Source organism: Trichomonas vaginalis, chromosome III, assembly GCF_026262505.1.
Source record: "Trichomonas vaginalis G3 chromosome III, whole genome shotgun sequence".
Taxonomy (NCBI): Eukaryota; Parabasalia; order Trichomonadida; family Trichomonadidae; genus Trichomonas; species Trichomonas vaginalis.
In genome coordinates this window covers 18,126,955-18,145,521 of record NC_067205.1, presented here as the reverse complement: position 1 = coordinate 18,145,521, position 18,567 = coordinate 18,126,955, and the positions used below count along the sequence as shown (strand labels likewise).

Sequence of the window (18,567 nt, the reverse complement as noted above, 5' to 3'; positions counted from 1 at the left end):
GCTTCCTCTCTTCATCAAGTTTCCTCTCTTCATCAAAGTACTTCCTCTCTTCTCAAGATGCAGCTTCCTCTCTTCATCAAGTGCTTCCTCTCTTCATCAAAGCTTCCTCTCTTCAACAAAGTGCTTCCTCTCTTCATCAAGTGCTTCCTCTCTTCATCAAGATGCTTCCTCTCTTCTTCAAAGTACTTCCTCTCTTCATCAAAGTACTTCCTCTCTTCATCAAGTGCTTCCTCTCTTCATCAAGGTGCTTCCTCTCTTCATCAAGATGCTTCCTCTCTTCAACAAAGTGCTTCCTCTCTTCATCAAGATGCTTCCTCTCTTCAACAAAGTACTTCCTCTCTTCATCAAGATGCTTCCTCTCTTCATCAAGATGCTTCCTCTCTTCAACAAAGTACTTCCTCTCTTCATCAAGATGCTTCCTCTCTTCAACAAAGTACTTCCTCTCTTCATCAAGATGCTTCCTCTCTTCATCAAAGTGCTTCCTCTCTTCATCAAGATGCTTCCTCTCTTCAACAAAGTGCTTCCTCTCTTCATCAAGTGCTTCCTCTCTTCATCAAGATGCTTCCTCTCTTCTTCAAAGTACTTCCTCTCTTCAAAAAGTACTTCCTCTCTTCATCAAGGTGCTTCCTCTCTTCATCAAGATGCTTCCTCTCTTCATCAAGATGCTTCCTCTCTTCATGCATCCATCATGCAGCTTCCTCTCTTTCAAAGTACTTCCTCTCTTCATCAAAGTACTTCCTCTCTTGCTCAAGATGCAGCTTCCTCTCTTCAACAAGGTGCTTCCTCTCTTCATCAAAGCTTCCTCTCTTCAACAAAGTGCTTCCTCTCTTCATCAAGGTGCTTCCTCTCTTCATCAAGATGCTTCCTCTCTTCTTCAAAGTACTTCCTCTCTTCAACAAAGTACTTCCTCTCTTCATCAAGATGCTTCCTCTCTTCATCAAGATGCTTCCTCTCTTCATCAAGATGCTTCCTCTCTTCATCAAGATGCTTCCTCTCTTCATCATCATGCAGCTTCCTCTCTTCTCAAAGTACTTCCTCTCTTCAACAAAGTACTTCCTCTCTTCATCAAGTGCTTCCTCTCTTCATCAAGTGCTTCCTCTCTTCATCAAGATGCTTCCTCTCTTCAACAAAGTGCTTCCTCTCTTCATCAAGATGCTTCCTCTCTTCAACAAAGTACTTCCTCTCTTCATCAAGATGCTTCCTCTCTTCAACAAAGTACTTCCTCTCTTCATTAAGATGCTTCCTCTCTTCAACAAAGTGCTTCCTCTCTTCATCAAGATGCTTCCTCTCTTCAACAAAGTGCTTCTCTTCATCAAGGTGCTTCCTCTCTTCAATCAAGATGCTTCCTCTCTTCATCAAGATGCTTCCTCTTCTTCAAAGTACTTCCTCTCTTCATCAAGATGCTTCCTCTCTTCAACAAAGTACTTCCTCTCTTCATTAAGATGCTTCCTCTCTTCAACAAAGTGCTTCCTCTCTTCATCAAGATGCTTCCTCTCTTCAACAAAGTGCTTCCTCTCTTCATCAAGGTGCTTCCTCTCTTCATCAAGGTGCTTCCTCTCTTCTTCAAAGTACTTCCTCTCTTCAACAAAGTACTTCCTCTCTTCATCAAGGTGCTTCCTCTCTTCATCAAGATGCTTCCTCACTCCATCAAGATGCTTCCTCACTCCATCATGCATCCATCATGCAGCTTCCTCTCTTCATCAAAGTACTTCCTCTCTTGCTCAAGATGCAGCTTCCTCTCTTCAACAAGGTGCTTCCTCTCTTCATCATACAGCTTCCTCTCTTCAAAAAGTGCTTCCTCTCTTCATCAAGGTGCTTCCTCTCTTCATCAAGATGCTTCTCTCTTCTTCAAAGTACTTCTCTCTTCAACAAAGTACTTCCTTCTTCATCAAGAGCTTCCTCTCTTCAACAAAGTGCTTCCTCTCTTCATCAAGATGCTTCCTCTCTTCAACAAAGTGCTTCCTCTCTTCATCAAGGTGCTTCCTCTCTCATCAAGATGCTTCCTCTCTTCTTCAAAGTACTTCCTCTCTTCAACAAAGTACTTCCTCTCTTCATCAAGGTGCTTCCTCTCTTCATCAAGGTGCTTCCTCTCTTCATCAAGATGCTTCCTCTCTTCAACAAAGTGCTTCCTCTCTTCATCAAGATGCTTCCTCTCTTCAACAAAGTACTTCCTCTCTTCATCAAGATGCTTCCTCTCTTCAACAAAGTACTTCCTCTCTTCATTAAGATGCTTCCTCTCTTCAACAAAGTGCTTCCTCTCTTCATCAAGATGCTTCCTCTCTTCAACAAAGTACTTCCTCTCTTCATCAAGGTGCTTCCTCTCTTCTTCAAAGTACTTCCTCTCTTCAACAAAGTACTTCCTCTCTTCATCAAGGTGCTTCCTCTCTTCATCAAGGTGCTTCCTCTCTTCATCAAGATGCTTCCTCTCTTCTTCAAAGTACTTCCTCTCTTCAACAAAGTACTTCCTCTCTTCATCAAGGTGCTTCCTCTCTTCATCAAGATGCTTCCTCACTCCATCAAGATGCTTCCTCACTCCATCATGCATCCATCATGCAGCTTCCTCTCTTCTTCAAAGTACTTCCTCTCTTCATCAAAGTACTTCCTCTCTTGCTCAAGATGCAGCTTCCTCTCTTCAACAAGGTGCTTCCTCTCTTCATCATACAGCTTCCTCTCTTCAACAAAGTGCTTCCTCTCTTCATCAAGGTGCTTCCTCTCTTCATCAAGGTGCTTCCTCTCTTCATCAAGATGCTTCCTCTCTTCAACAAAGTGCTTCCTCTCTTCATCAAGATGCTTCCTCTCTTCAACAAAGTACTTCCTCTCTTCATCAAGATGCTTCCTCTCTTCATCAAGATGCTTCCTCACTCCATCATGCATCCATCATGCAGCTTCCTCTTTTCTTCAAAGTACTTCCTCTCTTCAACAAAGTACTTCCTCTCTTCATCAAGGTGCTTCCTCTCTTCATCAAGGTGCTTCCTCTCTTCATCAAGATGCTTCCTCTCTTCAACAAAGTGCTTCCTCTCTTCATCAAGATGCTTCCTCTCTTCAACAAAGTACTTCCTCTCTTCATCAAGATGCTTCCTCTCTTCAACAAAGTACTTCCTCTCTTCATCAAGGTGCTTCCTCTCTTCAACAAAGTGCTTCCTCTCTTCAACAAATACTTCCTCTTCAACAAAGTGCTTCCTCTCTTCATCAAGGTGCTTCCTCTCTTCATCAAATGCTTCCTCTCTTCAACAAAGTGCTTCCTCTCTTCATCAAGATGCTTCCTCTCTTCAACAAAGTACTTCCTCTCTTCATCAAGATGCTCTCTCTTCATCAAGATGCTTCCTCTCTTCAACAAAGTACTTCCTCTCTTCATCAAGATGCTTCCTCTCTTCAACAAAGTACTTCCTCTCTTCATTCAAGATGCTTCCTCTCTTCAAACAAAGTGCTTCCTCTCTTCATCAAGATGCTTCCTCTCTTCAACAAAGTGCTTCCTCTCTTCATCAAGGTGCTTCCTCTCTTCATCAAGATGCTTCCTCTCTTCTTCAAAGTACTTCCTCTCTTCAACAAAGTACTTCCTCTCTTCATCAAGGTGCTTCCTCTCTTCATCAAGATGCTTCCTCACTCCATCAAGATGCTTCCTCACTCCATCATGCATCCATCATGCAAGCTTCCTCTCTTCTTCAAAGTACTTCCTCTCTTCATCAAAGTACTTCCTCTCTTGCTCAAGATGCAGCTTCCTCTCTTCAACAAGGTGCTTCCTCTCTTCATCATACAGCTTCCTCTCTTCAACAAAGTGCTTCCTCTCTTCATCAAGGTGCTTCCTCTCTTCATCAAGATGCTTCCTCTCTTCTTCAAAGTACTTCCTCTCTTCAACAAAGTACTTCCTCTCTTCATTAAGATGCTTCCTCTCTTCAACAAAGTGCTTCCTCTCTTCATCAAGATGCTTCCTCTCTTCAACAAAGTGCTTCCTCTCTTCATCAAGGTGCTTCCTCTCTTCATCAAGATGCTTCCTCTCTTCTTCAAAGTACTTCCTCTCTTCAACAAAGTACTTCCTCTCTTCATCAAGATGCTTCCTCTCTTCAACAAAGTGCTTCCTCTCTTCATCAAGATGCTTCCTCTCTTCAACAAAGTACTTCCTCTCTTCATCAAGATGCTTCCTCTCTTCATCAAGATGCTTCCTCTCTTCAACAAAGTGCTTCCTCTCTTCAACAAAGTACTTCCTCTCTTCAACAAAGTGCTTCCTCTCTTCATCAAGGTGCTTCCTCTCTTCATCAAGATGCTTCCTCTCTTCAACAAAGTACTTCCTCTCTTCATTAAGATGCTTCCTCTCTTCAACAAAGTACTTCCTCTCTTCATCAAGATGTTCTCTCTCTCATCAAGATGCTTCCTCTCTTCAACAAAGTACTTCCTCTCTTCATCAAGATGCTTCCTCTCTTCAACAAAGTACTTCCTCTCTTCATTAAGATGCTTCTCTCTTCAACAAAGTGCTCCTCTCTTCATCAAGATGCTTCCTCTCTTCAACAAAGTGCTTCCTCTCTTCATCAAGGTGCTTCCTCTCTTCATCAAGATGCTTCCTCTCTTCTTCAAAGTACTTCCTCTCTTCAACAAAGTACTTCCTCTCTTCATCAAGGTGCTTCCTCTCTTCATCAAGATGCTTCCTCACTCCATCAAGATGCTTCCTCACTCCATCATGCATCCATCATGCAGCTTCCTCTCTTCTTCAAAGTACTTCCTCTCTTCATCAAAGTACTTCCTCTCTTGCTCAAGATGCAGCTTCCTCTCTTCAACAAGGTGCTTCCTCTCTTCATCATACAGCTTCCTCTCTTCAACAAAGTGCTTCCTCTCTTCATCAAGGTGCTTCCTCTCTTCATCAAAGATGCTTCTCTCTTCTTCAAAGTACTTCCTCTCTTCAACAAAGTACTTCCTCTCTTCATTAAGATGCTTCCTCTCTTCAACAAAGTGCTTCCTCTCTTCATCAAGATGCTTCCTCTCTTCAACAAAGTGCTTCCTCTCTTCATCAAGGTGCTTCCTCTCTTCATCAAGATGCTTCCTCTCTTCTTCAAAGTACTTCCTCTCTTCAACAAAGTACTTCCTCTCTTCATCAAGGTGCTTCCTCTCTTCATCAAGGTGCTTCCACTCTTCATCAAGATGCTTCCTCTCTTCAACAAAGTGCTTCCTCTCTTCATCAAGATGCTTCCTCTCTTCAACAAAGTACTTCCTCTCTTCATTAAGATGCTTCCTCTCTTCAACAAAGTGCTTCCTCTCTTCATCAAGATGCTTCCTCTCTTCAACAAAGTGCTTCCTCTCTTCATCAAGATGCTTCCTCTCTTCAACAAAGTACTTCCTCTCTTCATCAAGGTGCTTCCTCTCTTCTTCAAAGTACTTCCTCTCTTCATCAAGATGCTTCCTCTCTTCAACAAAGTACTTCCTCTCTTCATTAAGATGCTTCCTCTCTTCTTCAAAGTACTTCCTCTCTTCATCAAGATGCTTCCTCTCTTCTTCAAAGTACTTCCTCTCTTCAACAAAGTACTTCCTCTCTTCATCAAGGTGCTTCCTCTCTTCATCAAGATGCTTCCTCTCTTCATCAAGATGCTTCCTCTCTTCAACAAAGTGCTTCCTCTCTTCATCAAGATGCTTCCTCTCTTCAACAAAGTACTTCCTCTCTTCATCAAGATGCTTCCTCTCTTCATCAAGATGCTTCCTCTCTTCAACAAAGTACTTCCTCTCTTCATCAAGATGCTTCCTCTCTTCAACAAAGTACTTCCTCTCTTCATTAAGATGCTTCCTCTCTTCAACAAAGTGCTTCCTCTCTTCATCAAGATGCTTCCTCTCTTCAACAAAGTGCTTCCTCTCTTCATCAAGGTGCTTCCTCTCTTCATCAAGATGCTTCCTCTCTTCTTCAAAGTACTTCCTCTCTTCAACAAAGTACTTCCTCTCTTCATCAAGGTGCTTCCTCTCTTCATCAAGATGCTTCCTCACTCCATCAAGATGCTTCCTCACTCCATCATGCATCCATCATGCAGCTTCCTCTCTTCTTCAAAGTACTTCCTCTCTTCATCAAAGTACTTCCTCTCTTGCTCAAGATGCAGCTTCCTCTCTTCAACAAGGTGCTTCCTCTCTTCATCATACAGCTTCCTCTCTTCAACAAAGTGCTTCCTCTCTTCATCAAGTGCTTCCTCTCTTCATCAAGATGCTTCCTCTCTTCTTCAAAGTACTTCCTCTCTTCAACAAAGTACTTCCTCTCTTCATCAAGGTGCTTCCTCTCTTCATCAAGGTGCTTCCTCTCTTCATCAAGATGCTTCCTCACTCCATCATGCATCCATCATGCAGCTTCCTCTCTTCATCAAGTTGCTTCCTCTCTTCAACAAAATACTTCCTCTCTTGATCAAGGTGCTTCCTCTCTTCTTCAAAGTACTTCCTCTCTTCATCAAGATGCTTCCTCTCTTGATCAAGATGCTTCCTCTCTTCAACAAAGTGCTTCCTCTCTTCTTCAAAGTGCTTCCTCTCTTCTTCAAAGTACTTCCTCTCTTCATCAAGGTGCTTCCTCTCTTCAACAAAGTGCTTCCTCTCTTCATCAAGATGCTTCCTCTCTTCAACAAAGTACTTCCTCTCTTCATCAAGGTGCTTCCTCTCTTCATCAAGATGCTTCCTCTCTTCTTCAAAGTACTTCCTCTCTTCATCAAGGTGCTTCCTCTCTTGATCAAGATGCTTCCTCTCTTCAACAAAGTGCTTCCTCTCTTCTTCAAAGTGCTTCCTCTCTTCTTCAAAGTACTTCCTCTCTTCATCAAGGTGCTTCCTCTCTTCAACAAAGTGCTTCCTCTCTTCATCAAGATGCTTCCTCTCTTCAACAAAGTACTTCCTCTCTTCATCAAGATGCTTCCTCTCTTCAACAAAGTACTTCCTCTCTTTATCAAGGTGCTTCCTCTCTTCATCAAGGTGCTTCCTCTCTTCATCAAGGTGCTTCCTCTCTTCATCAAGGTGCTTCCTCTCTTCATCAAGATGCTTCCTCACTCCATCATGCATCCATCATGCAGCTTCCTCTCTTCATCAAAGTGCTTCCTCTCTTCATCAAGGTGCTTCCTCTCTTGATCAAGATGCTTCCTCTCTTCATCAAGGTGCTTCCTCTCTTCATCAAGATGCTTCCTCTCTTCTTCAAAGTACTTCCTCTCTTCATCAAGGTGCTTCCTCTCTTCATCAAGGTGCTTCCTCTCTTCATCAAGATGCTTCCTCACTCCATCATGCATCCATCATGCAGCTTCCTCTCTTCATCAAGTTGCTTCCTCTCTTCAACAAAATACTTCCTCTCTTCATCAAAGTGCTTCCTCTCTTCATCAAGGTGCTTCCTCTCTTGATCAAGATGCTTCCTCTCTTCATCAAGGTGCTTCCTCTCTTCAACAAAATACTTCCTCTCTTGATCAAGGTGCTTCCTCTCTTCTTCAAAGTACTTCCTCTCTTCATCAAGGTGCTTCCTCTCTTGATCAAGATGCTTCCTCTCTTCAACAAAGTGCTTCCTCTCTTCTTCAAAGTGCTTCCTCTCTTCTTCAAAGTACTTCCTCTCTTCTTCATCAAGGTGCTTCCTCTCTTCAACAAAGTGCTTCCTCTCTTCATCAAGATGCTTCCTCTCTTCAACAAAGTACTTCCTCTCTTCATCAAGATGCTTCCTCTCTTCAACAAAGTACTTCCTCTCTTTATCAAGGTGCTTCCTCTCTTCATCAAGGTGCTTCCTCTCTTCATCAAGGTGCTTCCTCTCTTCATCAAGGTGCTTCCTCTCTTCATCAAGATGCTTCCTCACTCCATCATGCATCCATCATGCAGCTTCCTCTCTTCATCAAAGTGCTTCCTCTCTTCATCAAGGTGCTTCCTCTCTTGATCAAGATGCTTCCTCTCTTCATCAAGGTGCTTCCTCTCTTCATCAAGGTGCTTCCTCTCTTCATCAACGTGCTTCCTCTCTTGATCAAGATGCTTCCTCTCTTCAACAAAGTGCTTCCTCTCTTCTTCAAAGTGCTTCCTCTCTTCTTCAAAGTACTTCCTCTCTTCATCAAGGTGCTTCCTCTCTTCATCAAGGTGCTTCCTCTCTTCATCAAGGTGCTTCCTCTCTTCATCATGCAGCTTCCTCTCTTCAACAAAGTACTTCCTCTCTTGCTCAAGATGCAGCTTCCTCTCTTCAACAAAGTACTTCCTCTCTTCATCAAGATGCTTCCTCTCTTCAACAAAGTACTTCCTCTCTTCATCAAGGTGCTTCCTCTCTTCTTCAAAGTACTTCCTCTCTTCATCAAGATGCTTCCTCTCTTCAACAAAGTACTTCCTCTCTTCATTAAGATGCTTCCTCTCTTCTTCAAAGTACTTCCTCTCTTCATCAAGGTGCTTCCTCTCTTCTTCAAAGTACTTCCTCTCTTCATCAAGGTGCTTCCTCTCTTCAACAAAGTGCTTCCTCTCTTCATCAAGGTGCTTCCTCTCTTCTTCAAAGTACTTCCTCTCTTGATCAAGATGCTTCCTCTCTTCAACAAAGTGCTTCCTCTCTTCATCAAGATGCTTCCTCTCTTCATCAAGGTGCTTCCTCTCTTCAACAAAGTACTTCCTCTCTTCATTAAGATGCTTCCTCTCTTCAACAAAGTGCTTCCTCTCTTCATCAAGATGCTTCCTCTCTTCAACAAAGTGCTTCCTCTCTTCATCAAGGTGCTTCCTCTCTTCATCAAGATGCTTCCTCTCTTCTTCAAAGTACTTCCTCTCTTCAACAAAGTACTTCCTCTCTTCATCAAGGTGCTTCCTCTCTTCATCAAGATGCTTCCTCACTCCATCAAGATGCTTCCTCACTCCATCATGCATCCATCATGCAGCTTCCTCTCTCTTTCAAAGTACTTCCTCTCTTCATCAAAGTACTTCCTCTCTTGCTCAAGATGCAGCTTCCTCTTCTCAACAAGGTGCTTCCTCTCTTCATCATACAGCTTCCTCTCTTCAACAAAGTGCTTCCTCTCTTCATCAAGGTGCTTCCTCTTCATCAAGATGCTTCCTCTCTTCTTCAAATACTTCCTCTCTTCAACAAAGTACTTCCTCTCTTCATCAAGGTGCTTCCTCTCTTCATCAAGGTGCTTCCTCTCTTCATCAAGATGCTTCCTCACTCCATCATGCATCCATCATGCAGCTTCCTCTCTTCATCAAGTTGCTTCCTCTCTTCAACAAAATACTTCCTCTCTTGATCAAGGTGCTTCCTCTCTTCTTCAAAGTACTTCCTCTCTTCATCAAGGTGCTTCCTCTCTTCTTCAAAGTACTTCCTCTCTTCATCAAAGTGCTTCCTCTCTTCATCAAGATGCTTCCTCTCTTCAACAAGTGCTTCCTCTCTTCTTCAAAGTGCTTCCTCTCTTCTTCAAAGTACTTCCTCTCTTCAACAAAGTGCTTCCTCTCTTCATCAAGATGCTTCCTCTCTTCATCAAGGTGCTTCCTCTCTTCATCAAGATGCTTCCTCACTCCATCATGCATCCATCATGCAGCTTCCTCTCTTTATCAAAGTGCTTCCTCTCTTCATCAAGGTGCTTCCTCTCTTGATCAAGGTGCTTCCTCTCTTCTTCAAAGTACTTCCTCTCTTCATCAAGGTGCTTCCTCTCTTGATCAAGATGCTTCCTCTCTTCAACAAAGTGCTTCCTCTCTTCTTCAAAGTGCTTCCTCTCTTCTTCAAAGTACTTCCTCTCTTCAACAAAGTGCTTCCTCTCTTCATCAAGATGCTTCCTCTCTTCATCAAGGTGCTTCCTCTCTTCATCAAGGTGCTTCCTCTCTTCATCAAGATGCTTCCTCACTCCATCATGCATCCATCATGCAGCTTCCTCTCTTCATCAAAGTGCTTCCTCTCTTCATCAAGGTGCTTCCTCTCATAGTATGTCAGAGAGAGGTCTTGAAGTGAGAGAAGGAGTATTTTCGAAGAAAGAGGAAGACCTGACTATGAAGAGGAGAGTACATTTGTTGAAGAGAGGTAAGCTGCCTGTGATCAAGAGTTGGAGTGAGGCATCTTGATGAAGAAGGAAGCAACGCTTGATGAAGAAGAGGAAGCACTTTGTGAAGAGAGGAAGCATGCATGTATGAGATGCATGAGGAGTTGAATGAGAGGACATCTTGATGAAGAGAGGAATACTTGATGAAGAGAGGAAGATCTTAATGAAGAGAGGAAGTATTGTTGAAGAAGGAAAGCATCTTGAGAAAAGAAGTACTTTGTTGAAGAGAGGAAGCTGATGATGAGAGAGAGGAAGTACTTTGTTGAAGAGAGAAGCATGATCAATGATGAGAGAGAAGCTCATTTGAAGAAGAGAGGAAGCACTTTGACGAAGAGATGGAAGAGACCTTGATGAAGAAGGAACTGCATGATGGATGCATGATGCGAGTGAGGAAGCATCTTGATGAAGAGAGGAAGCACCTTGATGAAGAGAGGAAATGCACTTTTGATGAAGAAGAGAGAAGCAGTTTTGAAGAGAGAGGAACTTGTTAAGAGAGCAGATCAAGAGAGGAAGCACCTTATGACTAGAGAAGTGCTTGTTGCGAAGAAGAGAGGAAGCACTCTTGATGAAGAGAGGAAGCATTTGAATGCCAAGGAGAGGAAGCACCTTGATCAAGAGAGGAAGCACTTTGTTGAAAGAGAGGAAGCATCTGATGAAGAGAGGAAGTATTTGTTGAAGAGAGTTAAGCATTTGATGAAGAGAGGAAGCACTTTGATTTGAAGAGAGGAAGCATCTCTTGATGAAGAGAGAAGCACTTTGATGAAGAGGAGGAGACGTGAACTGTGATGAGAGAGGAAAGCACCTTGTTGAATAGAAGGCATCTTGAGCAAGAGAGGAAGTACTTTGATGAAGAGAGGAAGTACTTGAGAGAAGAGGAAGCTGATGATGATGCATGATGAGAGAGGAAGCATCTTGATGAGAGAGGAAGCATTCTTGATGAAGAGAGAAGCACCTTGATGAAGAGAAGTACTTTGTTAAGAGAGGAAATACTTTTGAAGAAGAGAGGAAGCATCTTGATGAAGAGAGAAGCACCTTGAGTAAGAGCATTTTGAAAGAGAGACTTGATAATGAATGGAAACGTATTTTGTTGAAGAGAGGAAGCACTTTGAAAAAGAGGGGATACTTTGAAGAAGAGAGGAAGCATCTTGATGCCAAGAGAGAAGTACTTCGTTGAAGAGAGGAAGTCATCTTGATGAAGAGAGGAAGCACTTGTTGAAGAGAGGAAGCATCTTGATGAAGACGAAGAACACGAAGGAGAGGCACCTTGATGAAGAGAGGAAGTCACCTTTGATCAAGAGAGGAAGTACTTTGAAGAAGAGAGAAGCACTTGATGAAGAGAGGAAGTACTTTGTTGAAGAGAGGAAGCATTTGATAGAAGAGAGGAAGTACTTGTAAAGAGAGAGGAAGCACCTTGATGAAGAGAGGAAGTACTTTGTTGAAGAGAGAAGCACTTTGAAGAAGAGAGGACGTATGGAAGTGCATCTTGAGCAAGAGAGGAAAGTACTTTGTTGAAAGAGAGGAAGCTGCATTTGAAGAAGAGAGGAAGCACCTTGATGAAGAGAGAAGCACCTTGATGAAGAGAGGAAGCACCTTGATGAAGAGAGGAAGCATTTGATGAAGAGAGGAAGCATCTTGATGAAGAAGGGAAGTACATTGATAAGAGAGGAAGCACCTTTGATGAAGAAGAGGAAGCACCTTGATGAAAGAGAGGAAGCACCTTGATGAAGAGAGGAAGCATTTGATGAAGAAGAGTAAAGCACTTTGATTGATGAGAGGAAGGCATCTTGAGAGAGAGGAAGCACCTTGATGAAGAAGGAAGACTTGTGAGAGAGGAAGCACCTTGATGAAGAGAGAGGAAGCACCTTGATGAAGAGAATCACGAGAGGAAGCATCTTGATGAAAGGAGACGGAAGGCATCTTGATGAAGAGAGGAAGCAATCTGATGAAAGAGAGGAAACTTTGTTGAAGAGAGGAAGCATTGATTCTTGAGAAGAGAGGAAGTACTTTGGAAGAGAGGAAGCATTGAAGAAGAGAAGAGAGAGGCACCTTGATGAAGAGAGGAAGTACGAAGAGAGGAAGCACCTTGATGAGAGGAGGATGCACATGATGAGAGGAATATCTTTGTTGAAAGAGAGGAAGTGTTAGCATGAGGAAGCTTGATGGAGGAGAGGAGGAAGCACTTGATTGAAGAAGAGGAAGCACCGTGATGAAGAGAGGAAGCACCTTGAGAATGAGAGAGGAAGCACCTTGATGAAGAGAGGAAGCATCTGATCAAGAGAGGAAGCCCTTGAAGAAGAGAGGAAGCACTTGATGAAGAGAGAGCTGCATGATGGAAGCATGAATGTGAGTAGAGAGGAAGCATCTTGATGAAGAGAGGAAGCACCTTGATGAAAGAGAGGAATGTACCTTGATGAAGAGAGGAAGCACTCTGATAAAGAGAGGAAGTACTTTGTTGAAGAGAGGAAACAACTTGATAAGAGAGGAAGTACTTTGTTGAAGAGAGGAACATCTTGATGAAGAGAGGAAGCACTTTGTTGAAGAGAGATAGGAAGCAGTCTTGATGAAGAGAGGAAGCACTTTGAAAAGAGAGGAAGCACTTGTTGAAGAGAGGAAGCTACTTTGTGATGAGAGAGGAAGCACCTTGATGAAGAGAGGAAGTACTTTGAAGAAGAGAGAAGCACCTTGATGAAGAAGGAAGTACTTTGTTGAAGAGAGGAAGCATCTTGATGAAGAGAGGAAGCACTTTGTGAAGAGAGGAAGCACCTTGATGAAGAGAGAAGGTACTTTGAAGAAGAGAGGAAGCCTCTTGATGAAGAGAGAGAGAGAAGCATCTTTGAAGAGAGGAAGCACTTTGTAGAGAGGAAGCATCTTTAATGAAGAGAGGAAGTACTTTGAAGAGAGAGAGGAAGCACCTTGATAAGAGAGGAAGATTTTGTTGAAGAGAGGAAGCAATCTTGATGAAGAGAGGAAGCTGCACTTGATGGATGGATGAAGAGAGGAAGCACCTTGATGAAGAGAGGAAGCACCTTGATAAGAGAGGAAGCACCTGATGAAGAGAGGAAGTACTTTGAAGAAGAGAGGAAGCATCTTGATGAAGAGAGAATGTGAAGAGAGCACTTTGTTGAAGAGAGGAAGCTCTGTAATGAAGAAGGAAGTACTTCTTTGAGAAAGAGGAAGCTTTGATGAAGAGAGGAAGTACTTTGCATTTGAGATGAGGAGGAATGCATCTTGATGAGGAGGATAAGGCAGTTTGGAAGAGAGACATCTTGATGAAGAGAAGGAAGCTGCATGATGGAATGCATGAGAGAGGAAGCACCTTGATGAAGAGAGGAAGCACTTTGATGAAGAAGAGGAAGCTCATTATGACATGATGAGTAAGCACTTGAATGAGAGAAGAAGACCTTGATCAAGAGAAGGAAGCAATACTTGAAGAGAGGAAGCATCTTGATGAAGAGAGGAAGCATACTTTTACGAAGAAGAGAAGGAGGCATCTTGATAAGAGAGGAAGCACTTGATGAAGAGAGGAAGTACTTTGTGAAGAGAGGAAGCATCTTGATGAAGAGAGGAAGTTTTGTTGAAGAGAGGAAGCATCTTGATGAAGAGAGGAAGCATCTTTGATTGAAGAGAGGAAGCACCTTGATTAAGAGAGGAGTACTTTGTTGAAGAGAGGAAACTTTAAGAGAGAGGAAGCACTTTGGAAGAGAGAAGCATCTTGATAAGAGAGGAAAGACTTTGAAGAAGGAGGGAATGCACTTGTGAAGAGAGGAAGCACTTTGATGAAGAGAGAGAAGCACTGTTGATACAGAGAAGGAAGTCACTTGTTGAGAAGAGAGGAAGCATCTTGATGAAGAGAGGAAGCACTTGTGAGAGGGAAGCATCTTATGAAGAGAGGAAGCATTTGTTGAAGAGAGGAAGCATCTTGAAAGAAGAGAGGAAGTACTTTGTTGAAGAGAAGGAAGCATCTTGATGAAGAGAGGAAGCTTTGTAAGAGAGGAGATCTTATGAAGAGAGGAAGCACCTTGATGAAGAGAGGAAGCACCTTGATGAAGAGAGGAAGAGCTTTGAAAGAGGGAGGTCTTGATCATATGAGAGAAGAAGCACTTGATGAAGAGAGGAAGTACTTTGAGAAGAAGAGAGGAAGCCTTTGAAGAAGAGAGGAAGCACTTGTTGAAGAGAGGAAGCATCTTAATAAGAGAGGAAAGTACTTTGTTGAAGAAGGAAAGCATCTTGATGAAGAGAGAGGAAGATACTTTGTTGAAGAGAGAGACACGAGAGCATCTTGATGAAGAGAGGAAGCACTTTGAAGAAGAGTGATGGAGAGAGCTGCATGAATGGATGCATGTATGGAGTGAGGAAGCATCTTGATGAAGAGAGGAAGCACCTTGATGAAGAGAGGAAGTACTTTGTATGATGGAAGTACTTTGAAGAAGGAGGAAGCATCTATGAGAGAGCAGGAAGCACCGTTGATCAAGAGAGGAAGCACTTTCGTAATGAAAAGGAAAAAAAGGAAGCATCTTGATGAAGAGAGGAAGTACTTTGTTGAAGAGAGAAGATGAAAGAGAGACATCTTGATGAAGAGAGGAAGCACCTTGATAAGAGAGGAAGTAGCTTCATTTGTTGAAGAGGAAGCATCTTGATGAAGAGAGGAAGTACCTTTGTTGAAGAGAGGAAGCATCTTGATGAAGAAGAGGAGAACTTTGTTGAAGAGAGGAAGCACGTTGAAGTAGAGAAGAGAGGAAGCATACTTGGAAGAAGAGAGGAAGCACTTTGAAGAAGAGAGAAGCACTTTGTTGAAGAGAGGAAGCATCTTGATGAAGAGAGGAAGTACTTTGAAGAAGAGAGGAAGTCGCACCTTGATGAAGAGAGGAAGCACTTTGATGAAGAGAGGAAGCATCTTGATGAAGAGAGGAAGTACTTTGTTGAAGAGAGGAGATCATCTTGATTTAAGAGAGGAAGTCTTTGTTGAAGAGAGGAAGTACTTTGAAGAAAGAGGAAGCACTTTGTTGAAGAGAGAAGCATCTTGAATGAAGAGAGGAAAGCACTTGATGAAGAGAGGAAGCACCTTGATGAAGAGAGGAAGTTTTGAAGAATAGAGAGGAAGCACCTTGTGAAGAGAGGAAGCTGCATTTGAGAAGAGGCTTATGAAGAAGAAAGCTTTGAAGAAGAGAGGAAGCTGCATGAATGGGAGTGCATGATGGAGTGAGGAAGCTCGTTGATGAAGAGATGAGACATGAGAGAAGATGAGGAAGCACCTTGATGAAGAGAGATAGCTATATTGATGAAGAGAGGAAGCATCTGATGAAAGAGAGGAAAGTATTTGAAGATAGAGAGGAAACGCACTTTGTTGAAGAGAGGAAGATCTTAATGAAGAGAGGAAGTACTTTGTTGAAGAGAGGAAGCATCTTGATATGGAAGAGAGAAGTACTTTGTTGAAGAGAGGAGAGCATCTTGATGAAGAGAGGAAAGACTTTGTTGAAGAGAGGAAGCATCTTGATTGATGAAGAGAGGGAAGCACTTTGTTGAGAGAGGAAGCATCTTGATGAAGAGAGAAGCACCTTGATGAAGGAGGAAGCACTTTGTTGAAGAGAGGAAGTACTTTGTGAAGAGAGGAAGCACTTTGTTGAAGAAGAGAGAGCGAAGCCATTTGAAGAAGGAGAGAAGCACTTTGGTCTGAAGAGAGGGAAGCATGCTTGATGGCCAAAGAGAGGAAGTACTTTGTTTAAGAAGAGAGGAAGCATTACTTGATGAGAGAGAAGCACTTTGTGAAGAGAGGAAGCATCTTTATGAAGAGAGAAGTACTTGTGTGAAGAGAGAGAAGCATCTTGATGAAGAGAGGAAGTACTTTGTTGAAAGAGAGGAAGCTCTTGAATGAAAGAGGAAGCTACATTTGGATTGAAGAGAGGAAGCATTTGATGAAAGAGAAGAAGTACTTTGTTGAAGAGAGAAGCTGATCTTGAGAAGAGAGGAAGCACTTTGTTGAAGAGAGGAAGCTCGATGAGATAGGAAGCCATCTTGAGCAAGAGAGGAAGTACTTTGACTGAAGAGAGGAAGCACTTATGAGAGAGGTAGATGCATGATGGATGGAGATGTTTGAGGAAGCCGTATCCTGATGAAGAGAGGAAGCACCTTGATGAAGAGAGGAAGTTTGATGAAGAGAGGAAGCATCTTGATTGAAGAGAGGAAGTACTTTGAAGAAGAGAGAAGAGAAGCATCTTGATGAAGAAGATGAAGCACCTTGATGAAGAGAGAGTACTTTGTTGAAGAGAGGAAGCATCTTGATAGAAGACAGGAAGACGTGACTTTGTTGAAGAGAGGAAGCATCTTGATGAAGAGAGGAAAGCACTTTGTTGAAGAGAGGAAGCATCATTGATGAAGAGAGGAAGCAACTTTGATGAAGAGAGGAAGCACCTTGATGAAGACCGAGGAAGACGAGAAGCACCTTGATGAAGGAGAGGAAGTACTTTTGTTGAAGAAGAGGAAGTAACTTTGATGAGAAGACGATGGATCTGATGGACAGATCTTGATGAGAGAGGAAGCACCTTGATGAAGAGAGGAAATACTTGTGAAGAGAGAGAAGCACTTGATGAAGATAGGAAGCACATGACTGAAGAGAGGAGTCATCTTGATTAAGAGAGGAAGACTTTGTATAGAAGAGAGGAAGTACTTTGAAGAAGAGAGGAAAGCTACTTTGAAGAGAGAGAAGCCCTTGATGAAGAGAAGGAAGCACTTTGTTGAAGAGAGGAAGCTGATGATGAAGAGAGGAAGCGTAACTTGTTGAAGAGAGGAAGTACTTGATTGAAGAGAGGAAGCTGCATGATGGAGCACTTTTGATTGAAGAGAAGGAACATCTTGATGGAAGTAGAGGGAAGCACTTGATGAAGAGAGGAAGCACCTTGATGAAGAGAGGGAAGTCTTTGAGAAGAGAGGAAGTACTTTGATGAAGAGAGAAGCACTTGTGAAGAGAGGAAGCAATCTTGATGAAGAGGAGGAGCACTTGTTGAAGAGAGAGGAAGCATCTTGATGAAGAGAGGAAGCACTTTGTTGAAAGAGAGGAAGTACTTTTGAAAGAAGAGAGGAACGCATTTTGAATGGTGTTTGAAGAGAGGAAGCACCTTGATAAGAGAGGAAGCTACTTTGATTGAAGAAGAGGAAGCATCTTGAATGAAGAGAGGAAGTACTTTGTTGAAGAGAGGAAGCACTTGATGAAGAGAGGAAGTACTTTGTTGAGAGAGAAGCATCTTGATGAAGAAGAGGAAGTAACTTTGTGAAGAGAGAGGAGCACTTTGATAGAAAGAGAGGAAGCACTTTGTGAAGAGAGGAAGCACCTTGATGACAAGAGAGGAAGTACTTTGTTGAAGAAGGAAGTACTTTGAGAAGTAATATATATGATCTCTCTTGACTCAAGAGTCTTCCTCTCTCTCAACAAAAGTAACTTCCTCTCTTGCATTAAGGTGCTGCCTCTTAAGGTGCTTCCTCTCTTCAACAAAGTGCTTCCTCCTTCTTCTACTCCTAAGAGGTGCTTCCTCTCTTCTTCAAAGTACTGTCCTCTCTTCATCAAGGTGCTTCCTCTCTTTCAACTCAAGTGCTTCCTCTTCTTCATCAAGGTGCTTTCCTCTCTTCACAAAGTACTTCCTCTCTTCATCAAGATGCTTCCTCTCTTCAACAAAGTATTCCTCTCTTCATCATCACAGGTGCTTTCCTTCTCTTCAACAAAGTGCTTCCTCTCACTTCTTCAAAGTACTTCCTCTCTCAACAAAGATGCTTCCTCTCTTCATCAAGGTGCTTCCTCTCTTCTTCAAAGTACTTCCTCTCTTGATCAAGATGCTCTCCTCTCTTCAACAATGCTTATCTCTCTTCACAAAGTACTTCCTCTCTTCTTAAAGTACTTCCTTCTCATCAAGGTGCTTCCTCTCTTCATCAAGGTGCGTTCCTCTCTTCATCAAGATGCTTCCTCTCTTCAACAAAGTCTTCCTCTCTCTTCAAAGTAACTTCCCTCTCTTCAACAAAGTACTTCCTCTCTTTGATCTCAGGTTGCCTTCCTCTCTTCAACAAAGTGCTTCCTCTCTTCTTCAAAGTGCTTCCCTCTCTTCTTCAAAAGTACTTCCTCTCTTCTTCAAAGTACTTCCTCTCTTCATCAGGTGCTTCTCTCTTGATCAAGATGCTTCCTCTCTTCATCAATGTGTTCCTTCTTCATTCAAGGTGCCTTCCTCTCTTCAACAAAGTACTTCCTCTCTTCATCAAGGTGCTTCCTCTCTTCATCAAGATGTTCCTCACTCCATCATGCATCCATCATGCAGCTTCCTCTCTTCATCAAGTTGCTTCCTCTCTTCAACAAAAGTACTTCTCTCTTTGATCAAGTGCTTCCTCTCTCTTCAAAGTACTTCTCTCTTCATCAAGGTGCTTTCTCTCTTCATCAAAGTGCTTCCTCTCTTCATCAGATGCTTCCTCTTCAACAAGTGCTTCCTCTCTTCATCAAGATGCTTCCTCTCTTCAACAAAGTACTTCCTCTCTTCATCAAGAGTGCTTCCTCTCTTCAACAAGTACTTCCTCTCTTCATCAAGGGGTGCTTCCTCTCTCATCAAGATGCTTCTCTCTTACTTCA

At 42.6% G+C, this 18,567-nt stretch overlaps 7 protein-coding genes across 7 annotated transcripts; 2 read left to right on the top strand and 5 right to left on the bottom strand.

Annotated features, from left to right (window-relative positions):
• Positions 1-5,490: 5,490 nt before the first annotated feature.
• Positions 5,491-6,105, top strand: TVAGG3_0723120 (SLEI family protein family; the record flags this gene model as incomplete). Its single annotated transcript, XM_051244220.1, has 1 exon — positions 5,491-6,105. A coding segment is annotated over one exon (615 nt), but the record flags the coding sequence as incomplete, so codon positions are not given.
• Positions 6,106-7,210: 1,105 nt separating this feature from the next.
• Positions 7,211-7,786, bottom strand: TVAGG3_0723110 (zebrafish ch73-193c12.2-related family; the record flags this gene model as incomplete). Its single annotated transcript, XM_051244219.1, has 1 exon — positions 7,211-7,786. One exon carries the CDS (start codon positions 7,784-7,786, stop codon positions 7,211-7,213), a length of 576 nt encoding a protein of 191 aa, XP_051090806.1.
• A 155-nt stretch (positions 7,787-7,941) lies between these two features.
• Positions 7,942-9,525, top strand: TVAGG3_0723100 (SLEI family protein family; the record flags this gene model as incomplete). Its single annotated transcript, XM_051244218.1, has 1 exon — positions 7,942-9,525. One exon carries the CDS (start codon positions 7,942-7,944, stop codon positions 9,523-9,525), a length of 1,584 nt encoding a protein of 527 aa, XP_051090805.1.
• Positions 9,526-9,845: 320 nt separating this feature from the next.
• Positions 9,846-11,012, bottom strand: TVAGG3_0723090 (SLEI family protein family; the record flags this gene model as incomplete). Its single annotated transcript, XM_051244217.1, has 1 exon — positions 9,846-11,012. One exon carries the CDS (start codon positions 11,010-11,012, stop codon positions 9,846-9,848), a length of 1,167 nt encoding a protein of 388 aa, XP_051090804.1.
• Positions 11,013-11,149: 137 nt separating this feature from the next.
• TVAGG3_0723080 (SLEI family protein family) lies at positions 11,150-12,070 on the bottom strand (the record flags this gene model as incomplete). The annotated part of the gene is made up of 1 exon (XM_051244216.1): positions 11,150-12,070. One exon carries the CDS (start codon positions 12,068-12,070, stop codon positions 11,150-11,152), a length of 921 nt encoding a protein of 306 aa, XP_051090803.1.
• Positions 12,071-12,106: 36 nt separating this feature from the next.
• Positions 12,107-12,796, bottom strand: TVAGG3_0723070 (phosphoryn-related-related family; the record flags this gene model as incomplete). The annotated part of the gene is made up of 1 exon (XM_051244215.1): positions 12,107-12,796. The coding sequence occupies one exon, from the start codon at positions 12,794-12,796 to the stop codon at positions 12,107-12,109; it is 690 nt and encodes a 229-aa protein (XP_051090802.1).
• Positions 12,797-16,648: 3,852 nt separating this feature from the next.
• Positions 16,649-17,203, bottom strand: TVAGG3_0723060 (SLEI family protein family; the record flags this gene model as incomplete). Its single annotated transcript, XM_051244214.1, has 1 exon — positions 16,649-17,203. The coding sequence occupies one exon, from the start codon at positions 17,201-17,203 to the stop codon at positions 16,649-16,651; it is 555 nt and encodes a 184-aa protein (XP_051090801.1).
• Positions 17,204-18,567: the final 1,364 nt, after the last annotated feature.